Below are 25,740 nucleotides of genomic sequence, written 5' to 3'. Positions count from 1 at the left end.
CTGACCAAATATTCTTAATGTTTCGAAGGCCACAGCGTTCGATGTCTTTTTACAATGCACAAAATATCTACATGGTTATACCAGGCAAGTCCTGTAGATGTGAAAAAGTGTAAACATTATATAGGTCTGAGGTCTTTCTGTTGCACCACAGGTAGTTGTTCACACCCATGCAGCAGGGTCCAACCCTGGTCCGGCCGTGACCCGGAAAAAGCCGTCTTAGAGAAGGCTGCGCAGAACCGATGCGCATAGAGCTCTGCGGTTCGACTGTGCTGACTCCATCATTATAGAATCGTAAAGTGAACTTTGACCTTATTCATTCCTTTTTTCTATCCTCTCCCTCCCCTTGTCGCCTCACCCAGGTATGTATATACTAAGCCTTTCGAAGTATTGTAATGATGTGTCTTTTTCCATTGTAGATGGACCTAATGTAGATTTTTGTCTCTCTTTCAGTGAATTTTCTGCACATGCCTACTATATAGTTATTTTCCTGAATGTTATGTAGCGTTGTACACTGTATAATATAAGAAGGGACGTTTAGCTGCAATGCACATTGTGAAGCTAGTTGTGGATCCAAATAAAATCAAACTCAAATAAGCTTTAGGGGAAATCAATGGATGTAGCTAGTAGGTCATTTACCTTGTGGCCAAATACATGAACACAACATCTAGATTTTTTGCTACAGTTCAACCAGGTGCACTATATATACATCATATAACCCAGTAAGAGAACTTCTTAGCTTCAAAGGGATTTTGAAGATTCGACCTATTCAAACTCCCATCAAGAAGAAAGACATAGAGACAGAGCTGCTTGCCTTACTCATTTATTTCCTCTCGTGCAAGATCACATACATTCTGAGTTCCTAAAGTGTTATGGGGTGGACCAGTGAGACACTGGAAGTGTTCGTTTCACTCGATTTACAATGGATTCATGAAAAGGAATTGTTTCTAAACTGCATGTGTTTCTGTCACGGCAAAGCGTTATCTATCTCGTGCTAGGTAGCAATTCAGCCATTCTTCTGTGGTTCATCGCTGACTTTCTTCTTTTCCTGAAAGAGATTAAAAACAACTGTTGTAAGTGCACTGCAGCTTGATATCATACACATGGTAGGTATACGTATGGCAGTGACATTTGAATGTCCAGTTTGTTTCTACGTGTGGGATCTGGTCGATATAAGCGGTATGTGTTTCACGAATCGAATGGGTTTTTGAAGAAGGGAAACTACATGTATGAGATACACCAAAAATGTCTAATCTTCATCGACGTACATGTATGAGAGGCAAATATCCAGGGGTCTCCTCTACAACATGTGCTGCGATCTGCTGTTTTGAAGGAAGCTGCGGTGTTTTAACTTAAGGTTGCCAGCAAGGCCAGCTGTAACAAGCATGGTTAAAAAAACACTGTGGCGACGCTAACTGTCGTTGGAATTTTTATTATGTATGTCACTGTCTTATTTTGTCGTTTGTATTTGATTTTATCATAATTATATTAAAGTTGATCCTGTTAAGAAATAAACCAAACAAGACACACTGGTAAGCATATCCTCCCGGCATATTCAATGATAACTCACAGAAATCCCGTTTCAAGTGCCCAGACCGAGTCCTCAGGGGAGAGCACGGAGAGCACACTCCACGTTGTGGGCCCAGTCGCATATCTGCACGTTCCACAGCAGTCCCTCCGCGCACGTCCAGTGGTGGGTGGCTCCCCCCGCGCACTGGTAGTACATGGCACAGTCCAGCGGGTCGGCGTAGTACCCGTCCGCACGGTTAGCGCAAAACCCGGTACCACCTGTACCACCTGTACCCCCGCCATTTCCGCCTGCAAAATAAAGAAATAAATGTGACCTAACAATTTCTCTCTCTATCTGTCTATATCCATGCGTCTATCTATTCCGTGCTAGACCTACACAGTTTATTACGGACAGAAATTGTTCTCTGCCCTAAAAAAGTAACAACACGGACTTCATTCCCTTCAAGGTTCTCTCTGGATGCCACTCTTGTACTGCGAAGTGTAGTTCCTCTGACATTTAATGTTGTTTACAGAAGGAGGGTGGAGGGTACACGCACGCAAACACACACATACGCACATGCACAGATACATGCGCGCACATACACACACACACACAAACACACACGCGCACGCACACACACACACAGACAGGCACACGAACGCGCACACACACAAGCAAGCAAACGAACAAACAAACAAACAAACACATACAAACAAAGACACACGAGCGCACACACACGTACACACACACCAACTTGATGCTTACGGACCTGATGATGCTGGGGTTGTCTGCACAGGGACCACTCCCCCACCGGGTGTCGCCTCGGGGATAACCTCCCCGGGGCCTGGGGTCGGGCGCGGCGGGAGGGTGGGCACTACGCCGCCGAGCAGCAGCCGGTTCATCTCCCTCAGGAGTGGGTAACGGCCGGCGTTGCAGCTATTCCCGTTGAAGTCGTCCAGATCCAGCGCCCACACCATGAAGCCACCAAGTCCCTTCTCTTTCAGGAAGGCGATCTACAGTCACGTGTAACAGACAGTTGTAAGTAAGTTGAGTACTGACTACTGATGTAGTTTTTTGTTTGATTTTATGGTTGTTTGTTTGTACGGAGTTAATAGATCGCTGGTTTGCATAGCGTATTAAAGGAAATAAGGCCAAGTGGCTGTAGGTAAATATAGAAATTTGGCAACTGTTTTTTGCAAAAAGAGTGAATAGTCAAATTATGACAAAACCAAACAAATTTGTCCATGACATATATTGTGTATAAGAAACGTGAACCATTATCTTGTTAGGATACACTCTACATGAACTCAGGTAAAGTGTGTTGGGATTAAACACAACATCCACTAGTAAGGGCCCTGATACTCCCTGAAATTCGACTTTCCGAGCGGTGTAGCAGTCAACGCTCGTTCTCATTTAGATGTGCACATTTTGTAACTTCCGTTACCGTTTGAAGTAAGACGCTCCTGACGTTAGGATATGTGACATATAAGGTGTTTTTATGACGACTAAAAACTTTTCTGGCTTTTAAAATCGACAGTTTGGCACCTTAAATGTGGCATATCTTAATGTCAGAAACGTTTTACTTCAAACGGTAACGGAAGTTACAAAATGTGTACATTTAAATGAGAACGAGCGTCAAGTGCCATGTAGGATGCCTCATCACCTTGTACTGGATACTCTCGGCGTCGTCATACCCCACCCACTGGTCGCTCCAGGTGGCGTACGGAGCCAGGTGTTCGCTGTCGAACACACGTGTGGCACCGGCAGACAGCTTCTCACAGATCTGTGTGGAAATGACAAGGATGGTGCTGAATTGAAATACAGTAGGTTCCTCAGAATAGAAAGACTCTTTGGGATACATTCCGTAATGAGGAACATACTCTGTGAATAGTTTCATCTGGTTAGTAAGTCACTGAATATCTACACTCTTTGTACACAACCAAGTAATTTATTTAACCGACTTTTCGGTACGGTGACCACCTGTCACTTTCCTTCAGTGTCCTTCAATTCTGACTGGTTCATATTCACATCTATAAGCAGCGACACCTATACTGTAGTGCAATGTCAACCAGCCAGAATTACCTTGAGATGGTCACCGAAACGTCCGTTGAATAAATAAATTGGTTGTGTACAAAGTGTATTTTTATTTAGTGTCTTACTATGCTAACTTGGTGAAACCATTCACGGAGTATTTTCCTCATTACAGAAAGCATCAGGCATTTTTTTGGCGAAACACCCTGAAACGCAGTTGGTCTGGTACAAGTTCAATGATATGCGATACACTGTGTCCTTGTAACGTTCCATGTATCGCACATCCTCATGCCGTATATACTATACAGCATGTTCTGTACTTTCCACTGTTGAAAACACACAGCGCAAGAAACTAAACTCTGGAGAAATAGATAAGTGTTGTAAGCAAGCCGTCGCATACTGAGCTGAGACGTGACGTTACACCTAAATGTCTATAAAGTACTAGTCTGATGGGCGCATGTTGTGGCTCCCCTCACACCTGTGATCTAGAAGGTGATTGCTTTTAACTATGTACAACCTTACTTCAATGCAGGCATGACTACGTGATCAGTGCTTCGTGCACAATAAGACATTGTATGTGTGGGCCTTCGTAGTTTTTAGACAACGCTTCCTGTGTCATCGCTCCAAATATGGTACCCGAACCGATTCTCACGGCCGAACCGGATTTGATAGAACACCGGCTAAACCACGGCCCACTACCAATCAGTGACGTTGATAAAGCTAAAACTAGCTATAAGAAGCTAACTATGTCTATATATTTGACATCAACAGTACCTCATAGTAGGACAGGAATCCGCCCTCCCGGGTGTAGGTGCCGGCGGTGGCAGCACCCCGCACGGGCGCCCGGAGCCCGTTCTCCGCCGGGTTGGCCAGCTGGAAGGCCCGCCCGTACGTACCGATCCCCAGGATCAACTTGGAGGGCGGCGCTCCTCCGGCGAGCCAGAGGTTGATAGCAGCTTCCTAGACGTGGGTAAGAGAAAGAAATGTTGAACTAGAACACTGCAGAAGTGTTGGTCCTGTTTTTCGTTGTTACTAACTTCTTTCAAGCTTATACACAATGTAGTCGGGTAGGTTTACAAGTTTATTTTGATAGTTTTATATCCTTTGCAACATTTCTTGCACAAGGCATATGTACTAATCTCCAAGCAGATCTATAGGTTGCATAAAGACCGTATCAAACTGGCAGAGGAAGTACGTTTGGATTGCATTACAAGCTCCTTCTTCCAGTTGGATACGGTCTTTGCAATCCATTGGGTCTGGTTAGAGACTACATATGTACGACAATTGCACAAAATGAAGCATTGCTGTATCTACTTCAATTGCAACTAGAGCTTAAGTTAACTAAGTCAACCTGTTCCCTCGTAGATAACCACTGTGAACTGTTGCGTATTTGTACTTTTTACCTGGTTGAGCAGGGCCTGATCACCGCTCTCTGACGCGGATGGATACAGAGGGCTGTTGAGTCCTGTGAACTCCTCCCAGGCCCCGTGGAGGTCATAGGACATCACGTTGATGAAGTCAAAGTACCTGAGAAGAAAACGACAAAATATTGATGAAGTGAGTGGTCAGGATTAGTGAAAGAAGAAGTAGGCGCCATGCCAATAGATTTCTCCTGGCAAAAATCCTTGGTTTAAACGCGAAATATATCATTGTATTTGCACACAGGAAAGAAATCTCCAAGAGAAAGCTGGAGGCAAAATCGTTACGTTTTCCTAGCTTTCCGTTTCTGTTACTAGTTCTAGTTGCCACACTAGCTGTGAAAACGTTACGTTTTTTCCTCCATCTGACATCTGTTTGGTGATTAAGAAGAACGAGCATTTCGCACAAAAATGAGTTAAGTTCAACATTGTATTAGGTGCAAATCCAATCGTCCTTTGCTTATCCAAAAATGAATAACAAACTCAACGAGAAAACTCACTGAGAGATAGCGGCGATCTCGTAGGCAGTCTCGATGGTGGATGCCCCAGCGGCAACGGCGGTGGTCAGCAGCAGGGCCTCCCGTCCGGTCTCCGCGGCCTCTCTGTCAAACGCTACCTTCAACTCCTGCAGAGTAGAAAATATTGCTTAGGAAAGTCTTAACTTAAAATGTATCAATGGTTTTCCTTTCATTTGTCGTTGACTGACTTTCTTCTTCAACTACTATCACACCATCCTCCGTCATGTATCAGTGGCAAAGTAAGAATTCGCGGCAGAAAAAGTATGAAGTATTCATTTTCATTTTGCCAGCTTTCCTTGACAACCTTCGGTCTTCAACTCCTTTAAAACAAAACAATAGCCTGGGTGCCATCCTAGTTAGCTTACCGGGGCGCCTATACTGCCATTGCCATACCGCGGCCCCCATACCGGCGGTCCCATAACCCCTACCGGTGCCCCCATACTCCTGTACCGCGGCTCCCATACATTGTCATCCCATACTATATTACACCATCTTGTATTAGATAGATACATGTAGATAAGCCTGATAGAACTGTAGTTATGTACCAGAAGATGCCATACTTTGTAACTTGTACAATTGTTGTGCAATAAAATTATCATGTATGCATACTTCCCATGGTTCCCCCTTACCAACTAGTATGGGAGCCGCCAGTTAAGTACCTGGCACGGCACCCAGGCTAACAAAATATAGGAGATCGAAACAAAAATTGAACGGCGTTTTTTGTCTTTGATTATTCATCGCATGCGCACTCTCATCGATATCCCCTCGCCTTACCCTCGTAAGATCGGTGAACCTCTGCTTGTCCTCCGGGCGCGAGCCGGCCCTGTTGGCCGGGTACTCCCAGTCCAGGTCCAGCCCGTCGAAGTTGCGTTCCCGCAGAAAGGTGATGCTTGTGCCGACGAACTCCGCGCGGCCGGCCGCCGTGCTCACCATGTCGGAGAACGGACCGGACCCGAAGTTCCACCCGCCGACGGCCAACAGTGTCTTCAAGCTCGGATTGGTCAGCTGAGAGGGAAACAGAAGGCGAAATTTCAATTCAAATTAAAGTAATTCCGTTGCTTTACGTATTCGCAGACTTCAATGGCCACCATACAATACAATGCAATCGTAAAAATGCCTCCGGTTAGTAACATGGGTCATAAGACTGGAGAGTGTATTTGGCAATATGTCTGACACTAATTTTCCACCAAGCGATCAGACTAAAGTTAGGGCAAATATCGTTTTCCATGGCATAAGTTGGAGAAGCACATATTTTTCAATATTATGAATACTGGTAAATTCACAACAGATATCATCTTCAAGTACTAGCTGTAACGACCATGTATGTACGCCAAAAATAGTTACTCAAGCAAATGGATAAAATTTTTGAATTTTATCCAGTTGCTTGAGTAACTATTTTTGGCGTATCTTACTACGTGTCACAAGCGGTAACGCAATCCCGCTGCTTCGCCATCTGGATCAAATTCCGTGGATCCGAAGGGCCCGCGTTCGAACCTCAGTGGTCGACTCGAGCTCGGACATGTTGTAAGGGATTGCATTCGTCATTTCGGAATAAAGACGTAAAGACGGCGGCCCCGTGTATGAGGGAGCTTTGGGCGTAAGCCTCAAGCGTCAAACCTCTGCACGTAAAAGAACCCAACACACTTATCGAGAAGAGTAGGGGTGACCCGGTGTGCTTGGCCTTAAACGCGAGCCGTGGCGAAGCGGCATTGCACTACCACTAGCTACTTGAAAAAGCATCATGCTTCACCTCAATTGAGGATGCCTGCTTTACCTTTTTACTACCTGGATGTCTAACTTTCATCAACGGACATGTATTTAGTTGCCTTCCCTACCTTGAGGTCGTTGAAGCGTTCGTACATGCCCCTCATCCAGGGCTCGGACTCGTCGTTCCATTCGAACGCCTGCAGCTGGTTGCCGACCATCTTGGCGAAGGAGTAGATGATGTGGGTGCACAGCGAAGAGTCGATGTCCTCCGGGAAGAACTTACCGATGCCCGGGCGGTACTGGGACCAGTTGGTGTGGTAGCACACGCGCTTGTACGTCCAAGCTGCAGATGAACAGGAACATGGTGGTCATAGAAATTTTTCTACCAAATCATTTCATTTATTTTCATTTATCATATTAATAGAGGAAAAATGCACTCAGGCAACAAGCCTGTTTTTCAGGTACTATCCCTTGTATCGAAATCTGAAAACACAACCAGCACTAATGACATAAAGCATTAGAATTGTAAGGAACCCCAAAAGCGTAGATTGTATTCTGTAGTACTTCTTAGAATAGCCATTTGTTCTACTTGCCAACATTGTTAACTCGCACTATCTGTACAGTATACCCTCTCTATGCATTGTTTCATGTTGCAATTAGCCCTCGGGCAAGAACTTGCAAATAAAAACATCTAGATTATTTCAACCATTCTGCCTGATATATTCATAGATTCAACTCAAGTCGTACCATGATGTTACTTAAAAACAGGTGTTTGCCATAGATTTGTAGTTGTTGTTATACTTAACATATACTTTCCGGTCATACATTTCTATGTTCATACAGAAACGTATTGTGCACAGCATTAAACAGAAGGGAGCAACATATGGCCGCTTCAAATGTCAGACCGTTAACGTGTAAGATATTATGTTTGCATTCGTATTGACAGAGCAAGCGTGACTAATATAAAGCTTGACTTTGCATAGCTCTCCACTTTTTGAAAATATAGTTTTCATAATGCTACTTCGGAGAATTTTGGGTTTATCAATATTTGCTAATCTGCTTCGACGAGTGATTTCCTATACCACTTCTGGACCTTAGCATTGCTGTTTACCGAAGATATGTTAAGCTGGAATCAAACCCAAAATAGAAATGACAGAAACGTTTGACAAAATATATTTTCCCCAACTTTACCTCAGATATGAACTGACAATTTCTTAACACAGTGCTAAACTTTCTTCGAACACTAAGGTATTCACGGATCAAATTTCCGACGACCACTGTCGCCTTCTTCAACATCAATGATGATGACGATCCTGAAGAAGGCGACAGTGGTCGTCGAAAATTTGATCCGTGAATACATTAGTGTTCGAAGAAAGTTTAGCACTGTATCATGATTACTACCAACACACATGAGCTTCCCTTATGATTTGACAATTTGTTGTGTGTATCTGTTACTAAAGGCAAAACTACCTCTTTGCGAAAGACTGAACAAGTCAGATTTGCTGCTCACTGGACAGATGTTAGAGTTTCCGAACGTTTGTAAAAGATAAGAGGCAATCAGTAAAATATTTCCTACTCACCATAATGAACGCTCTGCACAAGGACGATACCAAGTAATAACAGAGTTGGCTTCATCTTCCTACATGAGAGAAACGTAACAGTTTCTGGTTTAGAAATGGTACACGCAGCTAGACGTTCTGATGCTTGGTAACCTTCTAAATCAATCTTTGATAACATGGATATGAAAACACGTGAACCGAATAAAGAAGAAGACTCTTCTACTTAGAGATATCGGAGACACCGCGGTAAATACCAGCAAGACGTTTGGGATCACAATAGATAAGAAATGGAACGGGAAGGAGCAACAGTGATCGGGAATAGAAATAGAAATAAAGATAAAACATCAAGCATCACCATCTCCACTCCTAAGGAGCAACTCCTCCCTTGACTGACTCCAGTCTTTTTGTTGTCTTGCCAGTCAAAGAATAAAACTAGACGATATCGCACTTTGATGAAACTCTGTTGTCTACTGAATGATTTTGTGAACCAGCGAGGAAAGAATAACTTTGCCACCATCTGTTGTGGTAAGATACGTACATTTGCAAATGTTACTGGTACTTTACCTGATGGACACGTCGTCACACTCACACGGACTGATGATTCTTCAACTGGTGTACCGAGTCTAAATGTTCGTAAACGTTTCGTGTCTACTATATAAGAAGTCAGTAAAAAGTTAATTACTAAAGCAAATGTCAGCACCTGTACCAAATTTGGCGGTAGTCCTTTATGACCTATTTTAACCTGCAAGTAGTAATGAAACTTCTGAACAGCTTTGTAAACTCTATTATCTACAACTTCTCCAAATTTCCCGTTTGTGACGTAGACTCGGTTGCGGCAGTTCAAAATTACGATGTCAGTACTGGCGACCGTATTTGGTACGGACGTGGTGATTTTGCGTACTGTTAATGCAGAAATGTTCGTGATAGTTTTATGTTTGCGGTTTTCGCGGTGAACTCGTTACAGCTTTCGCGGTGAACTCTTTACCGCGAACTTAAAACCACCGCAAAAATCCGTTCCATTGCGAGACTGTAGCGCTACTATTATTTCAAACGCGAACTCAAAACCACCGCGAACACTCCATTTTCTCCCTACCGCGAAATTAAATCCCCGCGAACATTTCTACATATACAGTAAGTCATCACAACATGAAGTAGGTCTTATCATAGAGGAAATGACTATCGAGTGCAGCACAAACATCTAGATAATTGTCATCAAAATTGAATGTTATTTAATAAAGATCTCTCTGTTTAGCCAAACAAGCACGTTGACTGAATATCAAAGGTGAAGGTTTGTATACTCTGTAATATCCGTTGCTTTCGACACCAATTTAGATCAAGTCGTTTTTAAACTTCCGACCTACGTTCTCTTCTACTGAATTAAAGTGTTTTGACAATATGAGTTGTAAGTTTACTTTCTTGCGAGCGCACGTCTTGTGTGTACATGTGTGGGTGTGGGGAGATCACATGTTACTCGAAAACAGACTGGGCAAACTAAATACTCATTGCAACAACGTCATTGATTATGTACATTTACTCTTTATTTCTTTATTTGAGTTTATCATAGACAATGTGAAAAGGAGGGCAAAACAGGTGCTAAGCAACATTACAGATTGCCAAGGGTATGATATGAAAACACACTCAAAGATTGATGAAGACAAGATGTAACTTTTCTCCTTCTTTTATTCAAGCTTTACTTCCGTTAAGCATATCTAACAGCAACGATCAACCTAGAAAGAGCCAGGACTATACTTTTAGACTGCTACTGAATGGCGGAATATTGGCCATCGTGCAAAAGCTTGAAAGTAACGGTTCTTTGTGGCTTGCGAAGCTGGTTTTGGTAGCCTAGCAGTTGACGTTGTAGGGCCAGTCGCAGCCCATGATAGCCTGGTTCCACTGCAAGCCAGCGGCGCACGTTCCGGTGAACATCTGGCCGCCCCAGCACTGGATGTACTTGCCGCAGTCGGTCGGGTCGGGGTGGTGTCCGTTCGGCTTCCCGTCACAGGTCACCGCCCCCAAGCCACCTACGTCAGACATAGGGATGGGTTTCAATCTCCAAGCAGATCCGACGGTTGCGAAGACCGTATCCAACTGGCAGAAGTTTTTTTTTTATTTTTTATTGCAACCGAAGCAATAAAACCTCCTTTTGCCAGTTGGCTACGGTCTTTGCAACCATTGGGTCTGCTAGGATGGGTTGTGACCTTAGAATCGGTGCAAAACAGAGCTATCAAAATGATTGTTTTCATTAATAATCTAGACACAACACACTGGTCTATATTCAGGTTCGGGTGTGCTACATAAGGGGATATTTTTCCTTAGTATTAAACATAGACTTTTATGACAACCTGAAACTAGTATTAAATGGGCCCAAAACATTTGTCAGATATCCCTCAACGAAGGGTTTTTAAAAGGGTTTTCTGATCTTTTCAGTCGTGCAATTTACATCTTTCATCATATTCCAATTATAAAGTCAATGGTTACAATTATAAAGTCAACGGCTATAAATCGAATTTATGGTCGCAGCGAGGTCACAGCGCGATCGCTGTCTGGTGGAATGGAGGCCTAAAGCCCCCCTCTCACTGGCACGCTTGAGGCATCGCTGCGTTCTAAAATGGATCTGTATTACCATTTAAAACGTACAAGTATGACCAAGAAGACAACAAAACACACAAAGCTTTAAAAGATTCGTTTTCTGCCAGCGTGCCGCGGGCCCAGTGAGAGGGGGGCTTAACACACGTAATCAGTAGTATCATATTCTATTCGCTGCGTTGTACAGGATCATCCTGTATACTTCTGTGTTTTCCTCAGTCCCAAAACATTTAAGCTTCTAACCTTGATCGATCACGACTGGTGCCTGGGTAACCACGGGGTTGGGGCCCTGGGTGACCGCTGGGTCGGGGCGCTGGGTGACGGGTTTAATCGGTGGGTGTGTGGGGCCCGGCGGGAGGACCACGCCGGCAGACCCGGTGTCCAGCAGGTTGTTGATGGCGGTGAGGAGCGGGTAGCGGCCCTGTCCGCAGGTGCTGCCCTGGAAGTCGTCCGTGTCGAGGGCCCAGACCATGGCGCCGCCCAGGTTCTTACTCTTTAGGTACTCAATCTGGAAATAAGGGCAGGTAGGATGAGACAAATGGCGTCGGGTTGGCGTAATGGTTAGGCCACGACGCCAGAGGTTTGGGGCTCGAATCCCCTCAGATGCCACCGATGTTGTGCCTTTGGGAAAGACTCTTAACACGACTGTCCTCACTCCACTCATGTGTAAAATTAGTAACTTACTTCAGTTGGGGATGTCAAAAGCAATGAAATTCGAAGGGGAGGGATGGCTCCATCTTCTAATACAGTGCCCTATACATAGTCGATAACACATCACTGTTACTTAGTTTACAAGTATTTTCATTTCTTATAATTAGTTTCTCCTTGACCGTACGAAAGTTTCTGTCGTTTTTGTTGTGTCAGTAAAGCTTCTATAGCGTATATATGTGAAACGCCGTCTGTGTCATCAAAGCCCACCATTTCCCTAAGCTGGCCTTATGTGGAAAACACATTTTGTCGTCACACTACATCAAGGTCCATCTTTAGAAGTAGTACATTATGCATTTCACTCCTTCACGTTTGGGAACGCATTGTAAACAACATTGCATCAACCTCTATGTATATACTAGTATGTAAATGACTACGTTTGGCACCACAACTGTAGGCAGCGACACCTATCGCTGAAGTGCAGTGTAATGTAAATATGTCAGAATTTTCATGGGCAAGGTGACAGGCCGTCATCGAAACGTCGGTGAGAATAATACACATGGCTGCCTTATTTTCTACAAAGACTTCTGTTTTCCACTGTATCGTCGCCCTTATTTGATTAGACGGAAGACACTATATGACGCAAAACTTTACCACTACCCCTACCTTATATGGAAGACTCTTCATGGTGTGATACTTTACGACTTTCCTTACCTTATATGGAAGACTCTCTACGTCATCGTAGCCGACCCACTGGTTGCCCTGGTAGGCGTACGGGGCGAGGTGCTCGCTGTGGAACACACGGGTGGCGCCTTGGCTCAGCATGGTGCAGATCTGGAGGGGAATAGTTGATTTGATTGATTTGATCTTATTGGGATTGAGATGATACAATACACGTGGGACACAGGCAGCTATTGCTGGTGTCGCGACCCACACATAAACCGAAAAACTTGTGGACGTACCGACTGATAAGTATTTAATGCCAACTCAGAAGAGGACTAGAAATAGTCATGCTTTTAAGTACCAGAGTTATTAGCCAAGGATTGATGTGTTCAAAAATTCGTATTTTCCGAGAACCGTAGTAGAATGGAACTCGTTGTCATCAAGTACTGTAGGAGCATCTTCACTAAGTAGCTTTAAAGAACGGTTGCAGTCAGATATGCAAAGACTAGGTGTGACAGACCGTTCGGTGTAATATAACCAGCTTATATAGTGTATAGTTTATATATTGATATTGACACAATAATTGTGGCGGATCATTAACGTTATTATCATATAGCCTATCCAAACTGACCCATATAAGAGTAGACAATTCCTGTATGGCGAACAGATCTCTTAAGAATGCATTTCAGAATTTACATTTGTTCTTTTTGTACAGAAGATGATAGATTTCATTTTGGAAACCAAAATTTCCACAGATGATATTTAATAACATTGCAATCTTGGCATGTCAAATCTTTTTCAAATTTATTCTATTATCTATTATCATCATTCCTCCCTGCTGGGAGTCTGCATACCGTTTTCTTTCCACCCGTTTAGATTTGACTGGTATTGAAATGGCTTATTCTATTTTGTCATATGCTTACAAAATATTTGATTTATTCTAAGATCATGGTAAACATATTTGGGAACAAATAAACATTATACGAATGTTAACAAAAAGATAACCTCCCCCTTTACATAATGGAACGGTCGAACGGGTGTGTTATGGTGTCATAACACATGGGCAAAGGAGGCTTCTGATTAGTCGACGCCATCTGGGTATGTGATAATGAAGCTTATACTAGAGGTTCATCCGCCCACCTCGTAGTACGCCAGGTAGCCCTTCTCGCGCGTGTAGGTCCCGGCGTTACCGCCGCCGCTGGCCGGGGCCCGGATGCTGTTGTCCCCGGTAGTGGTGAAGGTCCGCCCGTACAGGCCCATGCCCAGGTTAATCTTGGAGGCTGGAACGCCGCCATCAAGCCACATGTCAACTGCAAACGCCTGGAGTGTGAAGGAAAGAAACATTTTCCAGCAAAAGACTTAACTTGTAAGTTTCTCGGAATTGAGATTTATGAAATTATCTTCTTCTCTTTTGTCTGTATTTTTGCCTCTAAATACTTATCAGGAATCGGTGTTATTCTGGTCTCTGTATCTATATTTCTCTCTATACGTATATTTCCTCCTCTCTCTCTCTCTCTCTCTCTCTCCCTCTCTCTCTCTCTCTTTCTCTCTCTCTCTCTCTCTCTCTCCCTCTATCCCTCTCTCTCTCTCTCTCACTCTCTCTCTCTCTCTCTCTCTCTCTCTCTCTCTTTCTCTCTCTCTCTCTCGTTCTTAACGTTTACAATCCCATACGTCCGAACTCAGCTCCAGGGTCGAGTGTCCTGGTTCTAATAATATTTTTTTTGAATCCAAAACATACTTGTATTCGCAATTTGGCAACTCTATCATCAATGCATGGTTCATGACAAAATGTTACAAACTTGGTTGACTGTGTTTTCATAACAAAGTGGAAATCATTTAGAGAGAAACACCCGCTTCTGAAGTTGAGTCTCCCCTTAGCTTAGTGCCCTCTCACACTTTGCGTTTATTCATGTACGCAAGAGTTGCATATTCCCATTTTTGTTTTAGGTAAGGTTTGTAGGGAAGAAGTTGTTTTCCACTTTAACACACCTTTGTGCAGCCTGGTTATCGAACCAAAGAAATGACTTTTCAACCGAAAACTTTACCTAAAGCAACAAAAAAATGTGAATATTCAACACATGCGGACTTGCATATACGCAAACGTGTGAAGGGGGCTTTAATCCACCTGGTTGAGTTTGCGGTCGTCCCCTGTCTCGTCGCTTGCGGCGTACAGCGGGCTGTTCAGCCCCGTGTAGGTCTCCCACTGGCCGTGCAGATCGTACGCCATCAGGTTCAAGAAGTCCAAGTACCTGGAAAACACTGAGACGTCTTAAAATAGTGCCTTAGGGGCCCTGTCACACTTGTGCGCATAATTAAGTCCGCATGAGTTACAAGTTTTTGTTTAAGGTTAAGTTCGCAGTCGAAGAAGTAATTTCTTTGGCTCGATATCTAGGCTGCACAGCGGTGGGTCAAAGTAAGAAACAACTTCTTCCCTGCAAACTTTACTTAAACCAAAAAAAAAATGTTCATGCGCAACTCACACGCACTTGAATATACGCACAAGTGTGACAGGGGCTTTATATATGTAGATTTTCAGCGCATAAGAGGACCTTTATTGCATACATCTTCGCCCCATAGGGCTAGGTATATGTCACGACGCATCAAAGAAAGGTAAACAAACACATAGTACACAAGTTAGTATGAGTCCAGTTAGTATCTAGTCAAATACAGATTTAGAGTTTTCTTGCTTCTTTGTAAAGGTGAAGATGTAAGAAAAAGTCAACATGATAATGAAGCTGTTTTGTTGCACCGAAGGTGTTTATGTCGGTTGACATATATGAAGAAAATGTAGAAAATACAGATGTAGAAGATGTATATGTTAATTTAGATGACCTCCAAATAATGTACGTGTTATTTTTTTTAGAAGCACACACATTTAACTGACTTTAAAATAATATCGTCATCACAACGGCTAAATCAAGATCGTGTATCTCACCCGGCCACCTCGACCATTTCGTAGCCGTTCAGAGCGTTGTCCTCTCCGGCGGGTATGGCGGCGGTCAGGAGCAGCGGGGCCCGGCCGGTACGCGCGCCTTCCTCCTCAAACGCCTCCCTCAATTCCTACGGGAAAGTTAACGGAGCGTCACACAAATGTTAACCCTCGTGGGGTCGTGTTGCGAAACGGCAGTGTTTTCGGTCCAGAACCCAGCGGTCCCGGGTTCGAATCCAATGACACCACCGATGTTGTGCCCTTGGGAAATGCACTATACGCGACTTTCCTCACTCCACCCAGGTCTAAAAATGCCTGTATTGTTGTCTGTACGTGGCACTGTTAAAAAGCATGAGTTATGAAAAACATGAGAGCAGTGCCATGTTGTCTATCCAAAAGAGAAGTAACAGATGTAAACCCATTTGAGTGATTACTGCTCCGGTTCAAGAACAGCTGGTAGAAGATGCACACTACTAGTAAAGGGGAACATTTTATGTTTGTTATAGTCAGGCCAGAGGGAAATATAACTAAAAAAACGCCAAAAATACTTACTCAAGCAGCTGTATAAAATTTTGAAATCCAGTTGCTTGAGTAATTATTCTTGCGTATCTTCTTACCTGGATGTCTAACCTTCATCAACGTAACTCAAAAACGTTATTGTTGATTCAGTCTTTATTCTAATTGTCGCATACGGCTTGAACGTTTCAAAGAATTAAGGAGAACGTCGATCAACGTCGCTAAGAGATTTTTACGGGAAAATGTCCTCTATCTATCTTGTCAACAGTTATTACTTTGAGAGTAACGTTCACCTCTTATGATAATATGGATGCGTCCAGTAGAAACCTCAATTCTGAAGTGGCGTCGTGTGGCGTAATGGATAGAACATTCGACTGTCAAACAAGGGGCCCCGAGTTCCATGCCCCCAGACATGTCTGGACATGCGCCCCGACGTTGTGCCCGTGGGAAAGGCACTTAACACGACTTTCCTCGCTTCCTCACTCAGGTGTAAATGAGTACCTAGCTCATCTAGGGTTAGGGACGTCCCCCGGATAGGACGTTAAAGGGAGGTCCGGTGTTTGGGGAGAGCCACACCCCGCGCACGTAAAAGAACCCACCACACCTTTCGAAAAAGAGTAGGGGAATGCCCCGGTGTGCGATGGTCCAAAACCTACAGTCCGATGACCACACATGGGTTCGCCCTTAGTAATAGCCTCCAGCTAGTTGGGCAAACCTGGCATGCCGAACAAATCAATAAATAAAAATCAATAAATGAAAAATAAAAAAATTCAATTCCTTTGACCCCAGCTCCATCGAATGGCATACTAGTTACTGGATACTTTCCTCATTCCATTAGCTATCGTACAAGTAACAAACAAACAAGTAAGTAAACATACTAGTATTTACCTTACAGAGCAAAGTGAAGGTCTGTTTGTCCGACGCCCTCCCACCGCGTGCCGCAGGATACTCCCAGTCCAGGTCCAGACCGTCGAAGTTGCGCTGCCGCAGGAAGTCGATAGAGGTCGTGACGAAAGTGCGCCTGCCGGAGGCCGTGGCCGCCATGTCCGAAAACGGCGTGGAGCCGAAGTTCCACCCGCCAACTCCGATCAGGGTCTTCACACCATGCGGCTAGGGAAGGATGAGGAATCAAGACGTGTTTTGTTTGGAAAATTAAGTGTTCTATTTGCTTATATCTAGCTCATCCCATCCTTCTTATTTTAACCTCCTTGGTATATGATTAATGTTAAGTACTCAAGAGTATCGCTATGAGCAAAAACAAGGACATTGCGCAACTTTTAGAAGGCAAAAATATATGACAAAACACTAACGGACGGAAAAAATATTTGACACCTTTTAAGTTTGTCTCATCTTTCTTTGGGCACACAATGTTTCCTTTCTTTGACTTGGCATTTTTTCTGCGCAATTGCATTGAAAATCAAGCTCATGATATACGTTTTTGATAGTCTGTATAACGCAAACTTCCGCTGTTTGGGGCTTTTGTGTCCCCTCTCCTGACCGGTGCCAGTCGGGGGGCCGCTATAAGCGCGATTCAATCAGGCTACGTTTTTAGTATTTCAAATACTTAAAGGAGTCCTAAAGTCCAGAGGGGGGAGCTATTTTCCGATAGATGATAATGTTAGGAAGTAAAAATTGATATTTTTTACAGTATACGATAAAGTACCCATTAGTTCTGTGCGCATCAAAAAGCATCCAGTATTCTACTAAATCCCCCAGGTGACCCTCTATTTTCTAATTAATAAAATATTTAAAAAAAAACTCAGCCTATGGCTTAATACAATGTGCCTGACAAGGCCTGACAAAAGTTAGCTTAAAAAAAGAATGTCAGGGTGGTTAAGAAAAACTCGTCTTGCTATGTATTCTTTTATATCTTCTCAACAATTGGCCTTCTTATTGTGCTTAACCACCCTCATTTATGCCGAAAATATTTACGATTAAAGATGGATGTATACGCATAGGGAATACATGGGTAGGGTCTGCACGGGTTTAGTGAGTATGACATTGTTTTAAAAAACACACCTTGTGCAATTCACCACAAGCAGAATTCTGTAAAAAGTCGTCTGATTATGTATTAATTGATACATAATCTAATGGAAAATAACACCCCCTTTTGGAGTTTAGGACTCCTTTAAAAGCTAAGCAGCTACCTTTACGTGTGTGTTGAACCGCTCGTACATCCCTGTGGACCAGTCGGTGGAGTCGTCGTTCCACTCGAACGGCTGCAGCTGGTTGTTGGTCATCTTGGCGAAGGAGTAGATGATGTGGGTGCACAGGGTGGGGTCGATGTCCTCCGGGTAGAACTTACCGATGCCCGGGCGGTACTGGGACCAGTTGGTGTGGTAACACACGCGGCGGTAGGCTGTGATATAACACATAACGTAACCTTACCAATTATCGTCCATTTTATTAGCCGTGCGCGCATGCATTTATACTGAGGTCTATGATGAAGAATTGTGCTAGGGTTACCCATTATTGTCCACTTCAGTCATTCTCCTTCTAGCGCTATTGAAGAACATAGACAAAAAAATGCATATTCACGGACAAATGATAGTAAAGTTACTATGTTTGTCCTGCCGCTTGCTTGACGCGATGAAAGAAAACAATGTTTTGCTGTGAATTTAACCGACACTGGACGATAACTGGTAGTTTACGATAACTGGTCATGTTACGTTACCTAAAAGTCAGACACAATTCCCCTTGTAGCAACCACTTATCAAGACGAATAGTAACGTATCAAGTTCTTGAGCTTCCGAGGTCAAGTCTCAAGCTCAAGTAGACGTATGTCAAACGTGAGTGGGCCTGAGACCCAATGTGACGGTCAAAAATTCGAAAGATGACTGATTTTTCTTTCCATGCGATGGGTCAAAATGTAAAAAAAGACTATTCCTGATGAATTGTGTTGTGACGACTATTCATGGCCGGAGGCTTAAGTGGCTGAAACTACATATTCGTCACGCCCTTTATCGACATATCGTTACGTTATTCTAAAGCAGGGAAGGGCACTTCTTTTAAAAAGTGTTACTATGCCTCACTGTGCCCCTTTAAACAACAATCTGAAGGGTGTCAATGGTAAGCGTTTTAGAAGCGATGTAAACATTGAATCGGCCGGCTTGTCTGACAATCGTCAACCCAAAGGAACTTTACAATTGTCGACCCCAACAAGTGTTGTGCAAAATCTCAATTTGCCATCGTTAAATGCTTAATCTTAAGATTTGACAGAAAAGATTTGACGCGTAAGGTCTCATTCATGAGTCTTTTTGCCCCATTGGCGTACATGTTATAATACGTGCTTTACATCAGCGCATTCGTAATGAAGCTATAGAAAATGCACAAATGCTATTCATTTTGTATTGAGAACATTTACCCTAGATCATGTAAAAAATTGCTAACAGTTTTACTACACTACATCTATTTTTATAGCAATTACAAACTGCACTTAGCTACACCCCCAAAAAGGCATTTTCCAACTGGAGAGCGCACGGCCGCATCACCTACAATGCCGGAATGTGCACGTCCGACCTCGCGCGCGGCTGCCGAGCTTTACCTGTTAATTTCTTCAGTTACAAACAAGCTTTCATCAGTTTGACGCTTGAGATTAGTCGGGCTGGCTAAAAGGGAATTTTACACCGATATAAACGCACGTTCATGCAGCCGTTCATTTTTTGGGGTACGGATTCACTCGGAGTAATACAGGAATGAGACCTTAAACGCAAGCGGAAAGGAAGATTAAGATAATGAAAGAAAACTACAAGGCACTGACTTGCTCGTTGTGCCGGGATGACGGACGCCTGCCCCAGGCTAAACATCACACACAGCAGCGCTAAGAAGCTCAACATCTTCGTCTTCTTCCTGTGTTCTCGTCTGTAAAGAAAGAAAGAATCCTGATAAATATCACAAACACAAACAGTTTATGATTTTATATCACATATATATGTACCATATGATGAATGATTTTTATTGCACAACAATTGCATCAGTGACAATGTATGGCAATTTACAGACAACATAGGTAACCACCTTCTTCTATATTAAAATATTTCTAGTCACTGTAAGACCATATCCAGTGTGATCTACGGCAATAGCAACATGGAACTAATACAGACATAGACGTGTTTCTAGGCTAATTGTATCGGTGATAATGTATAGCAATTTACATATAACGTAGTAACAATTTAGTTCTATCTAAGAATATTTCTGATAACTATAAATCTACATCAAGTGCAATCTACTACATGTGCGCGGTGTGCTTGGCTAGATACGAGAGCCTTAGCGACTTTTTCTAAATTCACTACCACTAGCTACCACTGATTGCACTACCACTAGCTACTTGAAAAGGCATCATGCTTCACCTCTGAATAGAGAGAGACAAAAAAAAAAGAACTGCTGGAAGAATCCTGCATGTAAACTTTGGAGATTTCTTGTCTTCGGGGAGTTCAAAGTTTTCACACCACGCCCTCTTTGTAAATGTTCAAGTTGTAGTGTGACTTGTGATCTGACCTAACACACAAACTAAGTCGACCTATCCAACTATATGTATATAACTTTCCAAACTTTCTCTGACGAAGAGCAAACATGTGTCGCATGCTTAATGTTTCCCAAATGTTTGTTACACGAATTTTACACAACATGTCATTTGTTTGCAATGTTCGTGTTGGAAATACGGTACACAGTTCATTATAGTACATCTCTGTTGTGACATGTTAAGTACCTCACCACGTCAACGCACAACTCAAACCAACTTTGAACTGTGAATCTCATAGAACAAATCTTAAAACAAACGGCCTTCAACGGATATGACGTCAATGCGCATAAACAAGCGTCGTTATTAATAAATCCTCGTTCAGACAGTTGGATTATCTTATCATATAAACGTGCTGAATAGTTTTTATTAGATCCGGCAGATGTACATATAATTGATATGAAGACATGTTTATACGCCGCAAATAGCCAATTGGCATCACTAGTTACACAACAGAAGCGGTATTTTTCCGGTTCGTGGTGTAACAACTGGTTTAATTACGTCAGAGAGTCAAACTTTGATAATCATGAGCTTAGCGGGATTTAAGTAATGTGTCTATATTTTGATAATTTGTGATGTAAATTATACCTAATGGCTTTGTTGCAAGCTGTTTGGATAAAAACGACATTTGCAACGACGTACACTTTTAAAACTTTACTGTGTATTTCCAATGGGTGTGGCTGTAGCTTATGCTTACAACGGTCGTTAAAGACTTGGTTAGAATTTCAGATAAAACGCCTAAAAGTAAGCCATACTAAAATGTTGACTACAGATATTTGTAGGTGACACCGGTTCGCTTATTCAGTCAAGATTGTAGCTTATACCCCCATTCCACAAGAATGGTGCTCTCTCTCTCTCTCTCTCTCTCCCTCTCTCCCTCCCTCCCCCCTCTCTCTCTCTCTCTCTCTCTCTCTCTCTGTCTCTCTCTCTCTCTGTCTCTCTCTCTCTCTCTCTCTCTCTCTCTCTCTCTTTCTGCGACCTAAAGGCCCTGTCACACTTGTGCGTATATTCAAGTGCGCGTGAGTTGCGCATTAACATTTTTTTGGTTTAAGTAAGGTTTGCGGGGAAAAGGTTGTTTCCTACTTTGATCCACCGTTGTGCAGCCAAGTGATCGAACCTAAGAAATCACTTATCCGGCTACAAACTTAACCTAAACCCAAAACAGAGCGCTCAACCAATTTCATAGATAGAGAACGAACCACTTTACGCTTTGTGTGTTTTCTTGTCTTTTTAATCATAGTTTTAAGTCAAGGGTTATACAAATACGATTTAGGTCGCAGCGTGAGAGCAGTGCGATCTCAGTCTAGTGGAATTTGGGCCTACCCCAACTCTCACTGGACCCGCGGCACGTTGGCGACCTCGCTGCGACCGAGCGATTTGACACCGCGCTACACGAATTTCATCGATAAAAACGAATCTTTTTACGCTTTGTGTGATATGCTGTCTTTTCAGTCATAGTTTTACGTTTTGCATGATATTCCCATTGTAAAGTCAAGGCTAATTCAAATTCAATCTAGGACGCATCGAGGTCGCCAACCGTCGCGGGTCCAGTGAGTACGTTTTTGTATTAAGTAAGCTATCGTGCGCTCCTTGCATGCAGAGCATATAAGTGACGCTGATTTTTCTTCACTAAAAAACTTTATAGTGACAAATATATCAACGGTTTATGATGGTCACTATTGGTATTGGTATTTATACTTTGCACTGAGTAACTAAATGGTTTGTATTTTGTGGAGAACACAATGTTACCCTTTTTTCGAGCGATTATATACGGATCGAATCATACACAATCTAGGACTCCCCCACTATACTGATTTTACGACTTTACAAAAGAACAGCATGTAGCACTGTGAGACAAGTAAACAAAATAACTACGCTCACCTGTGAAAAATTACAAACCTTCTGCGAGGACCGATTCCTTATGTTGGCACGCTGACACCGCCAGGGATACGCACCAAGTTTCAGAAACGTGATAGGGCGACGGGCGGGCTTATATACAAACTTATACATAGGCTCCGCCTCCTTGATAAAGATATAATTATCTTACCTGAGATAAGAAGGTATTACGCACCAATCAGAGTCGGTTATGTTCTCTGTAGTGCTCCTGATTGAGGTCACTGTGCACACTGCACTTGTTTATTCGGAATTCTTCTATATTCCTGTTTGTTTTAGACCCTCTGGGCGTTTGCACCGGCATATTGACGTGCCAACGTCCGACTAAACAAGCAAGTAGAGACCAATCATTAGTTTGTCTAGTTTTTCAATTAGTTGTGTTTCTATTGAGACATTAACGTGTAACTTAAGTGTTCGAGCGTGGCGTAGGGAAACATTTCCTCTGGTTTCCAGCAAGGGATCTAAAACCTTCTTAAGATGTGTCACGTTTTTTTTATGTTGAGCCCATAAGTATGGGCTCAACATATTGTATTTGTCTGGTTCTTCTTCTTCTCCTCCTGACAAATCTTCAAATGGCTACTACTCCGCCATTTCTTACCCAACCGACCTGAAATTTGGCATGGAGGTAAAGATGGCGAATACCCAAAGGCCCTTTTTTAATCGTTTTGAAACAGGCCTTAAAATCATTTTTATGGAGGTTTTTTGGGGCATTTTTAGGCAATTTCTATATTTTTGGCTCCTGTGCCCTGGTATTACAAGCAAATGGCCTGGAATTCGGCACAAGGGTGCCTGGGACATGTCCCTACAGGACTTTAATCACATTTCTGGTGTACATCACTTCAAAATGCTTCGTATGGGGGACTTTTGGACCCATTTTCAGACCAAAAACGGGTCAAAAGTGCTGTCCCCGTTCCATGTTCTATCTAAGAATCCATGTTCTATCTAAGGTTCCGGGCGTTCCATTTGCTGCTGGCCAAAGAACATGAGTTCTTTTCTGGTTACCTGAGGTCATGTTGCAGGTAAACACGCAAGCCTTTGCAGTAAGAAGCTCTTGGCGTCTCGCAGTGTAGTAGGGGTGGCGCAGATCCCGAAATTTGTTCTCCGGCCCCGTCAAAACCGAAAAATGCGCCAAATTCAAGGCGTACGATCTGATACATAACGGTCAAAAATCGCTTATAATTTTATACCAGTAGTTAAAGAAGGTTCTTAACTCAATATCTGTGAAGGATTTACTAAAATACCGTCAACCATAAGCGAGAAATCGCCCATCGGGTTACGCGCATTTCGCCCGCGGGAGCAGGTGCACCCGCTTCCCGGTCACGCACTTGGGGAGGGCCGGCTTCGCGCCGATCCAAATACGGATCGTTACGTCACTCGTAAACAAGAAAACTAGTCGCCAATTTGTAGCCAGCATTACGATCTACAAAATGATGTAAGTGGTCAGCTTGTGCGACTTTCATTGGTGAAAATATTCACATTTTGATTTTTCAAATCGAAATTCCGGAGGGAGGTACCCCTTTAAAAAAAATTTCGACATTGGTATCGTTGGAAAATTCAAGAGATTGTTGTTATTTTGGTACCAAATTCGCATATATTCGAGCCATGGTGGGCTCCGTAATCGGCTGATACTTTTCAGTTTTGGGAAGGAAGCAAGATGGTGGACGGCGGCCTGGGCGCTACAGACCGCTGTAGTTCGGAGCCGATTACGTCGGCATCGGGCCAAAATACGGGCACTTCTATTACCCAAATGCCAGGTAATGTCTTTTTCCAAGTCTTTACGTAGTTTTATGTGGGTTTTTGGTTATTTTTATGTCAAATTTGACCGCATGATTATCGGTAAACACTGTTGTTTTTGTATGCCGCATGGTAGCTCAAATAATTTGAATTTGCCGTTTTAATACGTGGATTTTCGTGCCAGTGGTTGCATGTATGATTACTATAAATCATTTTCAACGCCCTATGGATGCATTTGGTTCCTGTTTTTTTTTGCTAGTGCCGTAATCTAAACTTAAAATGCAGAAAACTGTACTTGCTATCCTCACCTTCTGACGTCACTGCTAGGGGGAGGGGGGCGGCGGGGATGCCCAGCTGCCCTCTACTCGAGTCGTAGTTTCCGTTGTAATTTATTTTATGAGAAGAAGTATAAACCTCACTTGACAGAACTATGCTGGTCTGTTAAGTTTATTAAGTTGTTACATTTATAATGAATGATAGCCTTTATTATTGTATGCAATTACCAGTACTACTTAGTATAAATGTATGGTAGCTAATGGAGGAAATACCTAAGTATCCAAGTTTCATATTTATCTCATCATAGATTGTTTGAAATGTGTGTCTGCCATGAATGTATTATATAGTTTGAATTTCAACAGACGTTTTCTCTTTTGACACAGGAATGAAGAGAGTGAAGAGGAGGAAAGTGATGAAGAACCAACAGAACTGCCAGTGAACTAGAAGACGAGACTAGATATAATTTCTATTTGCCGTAAATAACTGTAGTTTTGGTACATAACGAAAGAGAACTTCAGTAACTTCTACCCTTGTAGTGATCAGCATGTGTGTCTTGGTTATCTCAGCTGAATAGAGAAACCATACAAAAAGTAGATTTAGCTTTTGTAGTTGATTCAACTGTAGAAATAGTTCCAGACCAGGGAAGCAATGACCACCTGTTCCATGATCCAGTTGTCTGATTCCCGTAAAATTGAAATATAATACATGTACAATACAATAAATACATGTACTTTGCCACTAAACTGCCCTGCAACAAGAAACGAAATTCCTGCAGTGAAAAAAGGGGAAGAAATGAAATGAATGCTGGATATTGAATTGTCGGACCAATATTGCAGATTGTACAAAGAATGATATCAGTGTGTACAAATGTAAATATATAGCATTGGGTAATACATGTAGTTCAATATTTCTGGATCAGATTATATTTTTGAGGCTAAAATTGGAATCAGCATGTGTCTAAACCTCTGTGTACCACGTTTTTTTCTTTTGGTGTATCTTCAAGTATAAGGAAGATATGCAAGTTGCATATTTAATTAGCGGATGCACATCTTATTACCTCAGGAAATCAATTATTCATCATAATTCATAATTTCTGAAGCAGATGTATAGATTTTATGGCCGCCATATTTAGATTCAGCATGTTACAGAACCCATGACCATGTATGCCAAGTTGTTTCCTTGTATATTGTACGGTTACAGAGATATCGCAATCTTGCATATTTAAGATGTCCTGTG

At 42.7% G+C, this 25,740-nt stretch overlaps 2 protein-coding genes and 1 long non-coding RNA gene across 3 annotated transcripts; 1 reads left to right on the top strand and 2 right to left on the bottom strand.

Moving 5' to 3' along the window:
* Nucleotides 1–801: 801 nt before the first annotated feature.
* Nucleotides 802–9,410, bottom strand: LOC136431249 (acidic mammalian chitinase-like). Its single transcript, XM_066422576.1, has 11 exons — nucleotides 9,305–9,410; nucleotides 8,762–8,820; nucleotides 7,310–7,524; nucleotides 6,249–6,479; nucleotides 5,457–5,581; nucleotides 4,942–5,065; nucleotides 4,313–4,498; nucleotides 3,171–3,290; nucleotides 2,277–2,520; nucleotides 1,568–1,815; nucleotides 802–1,045 (listed from the first exon to the last, which is right to left on the bottom strand). Exons 2-10 carry the CDS (start codon nucleotides 8,814–8,816, stop codon nucleotides 1,601–1,603), a joined length of 1,515 nt encoding a protein of 504 aa, XP_066278673.1. The 5' UTR covers nucleotides 8,817–8,820; nucleotides 9,305–9,410; the 3' UTR covers nucleotides 802–1,045; nucleotides 1,568–1,600.
* Nucleotides 9,411–10,402: 992 nt separating this feature from the next.
* On the bottom strand, nucleotides 10,403–22,590 carry LOC136431250 (acidic mammalian chitinase-like). The gene is made up of 10 exons (XM_066422577.1): nucleotides 22,483–22,590; nucleotides 19,843–19,943; nucleotides 18,230–18,441; nucleotides 16,971–17,192; nucleotides 15,573–15,697; nucleotides 14,763–14,886; nucleotides 13,778–13,957; nucleotides 12,689–12,808; nucleotides 11,570–11,834; nucleotides 10,403–10,761 (listed from the first exon to the last, which is right to left on the bottom strand). Exons 2-10 carry the CDS (start codon nucleotides 19,916–19,918, stop codon nucleotides 10,583–10,585), a joined length of 1,503 nt encoding a protein of 500 aa, XP_066278674.1. The 5' UTR covers nucleotides 19,919–19,943; nucleotides 22,483–22,590; the 3' UTR covers nucleotides 10,403–10,582.
* Nucleotides 22,591–22,987: 397 nt separating this feature from the next.
* Nucleotides 22,988–25,466, top strand: LOC136431252 (uncharacterized). Its single transcript, XR_010755006.1, has 2 exons — nucleotides 22,988–24,248; nucleotides 24,888–25,466. It is a non-coding gene; the product is annotated as an uncharacterized lncRNA (long non-coding RNA).
* The last annotated feature ends 274 nt before the right edge of the window (nucleotides 25,467–25,740 follow it).

The sequence above is a fragment of the Branchiostoma lanceolatum genome, chromosome 3 (assembly GCF_035083965.1).
Source record: "Branchiostoma lanceolatum isolate klBraLanc5 chromosome 3, klBraLanc5.hap2, whole genome shotgun sequence".
Lineage (NCBI taxonomy): Eukaryota > Metazoa > Chordata > Leptocardii > Amphioxiformes > Branchiostomatidae > Branchiostoma > Branchiostoma lanceolatum.
The sequence above is the reverse complement of the archived record's forward strand: the minus strand, read 5'-3'. Positions and strand labels throughout refer to the sequence as shown.

What these genes read in the sequence shown, in the direction of transcription:
- LOC136431250 (XM_066422577.1), bottom strand. Translation starts at nt 19,918, where the DNA reads ATGTTGAGCTTCTTAGCGCTGCTGTGTGTGATGTTTAGCCTGGGGCAG. An exon ending in ACGACCGCAAACTCAACCAG is followed by an intron (nt 13,958 to 14,762) that starts GTGGATTAAAGC and finishes TTCACACTCCAG; the next exon opens with GCGTTTGCAGTTGACATGTG. An exon ending in GCTACCTGGCGTACTACGAG is followed by an intron (nt 12,809 to 13,777) that starts GTGGGCGGATGA and finishes ATTCCCCTCCAG; the next exon opens with ATCTGCACCATGCTGAGCCA.
- LOC136431249 (XM_066422576.1), bottom strand. Translation starts at nt 8,816, where the DNA reads ATGAAGCCAACTCTGTTATTACTTGGTATCGTCCTTGTGCAGAGCGTT. An exon ending in GGTTCACCGATCTTACGAGG is followed by an intron (nt 5,582 to 6,248) that starts GTAAGGCGAGGG and finishes TCTACTCTGCAG; the next exon opens with GAGTTGAAGGTAGCGTTTGA. An exon ending in GATTCCTGTCCTACTATGAG is followed by an intron (nt 3,291 to 4,312) that starts GTACTGTTGATG and finishes ATTTCCACACAG; the next exon opens with ATCTGTGAGAAGCTGTCTGC.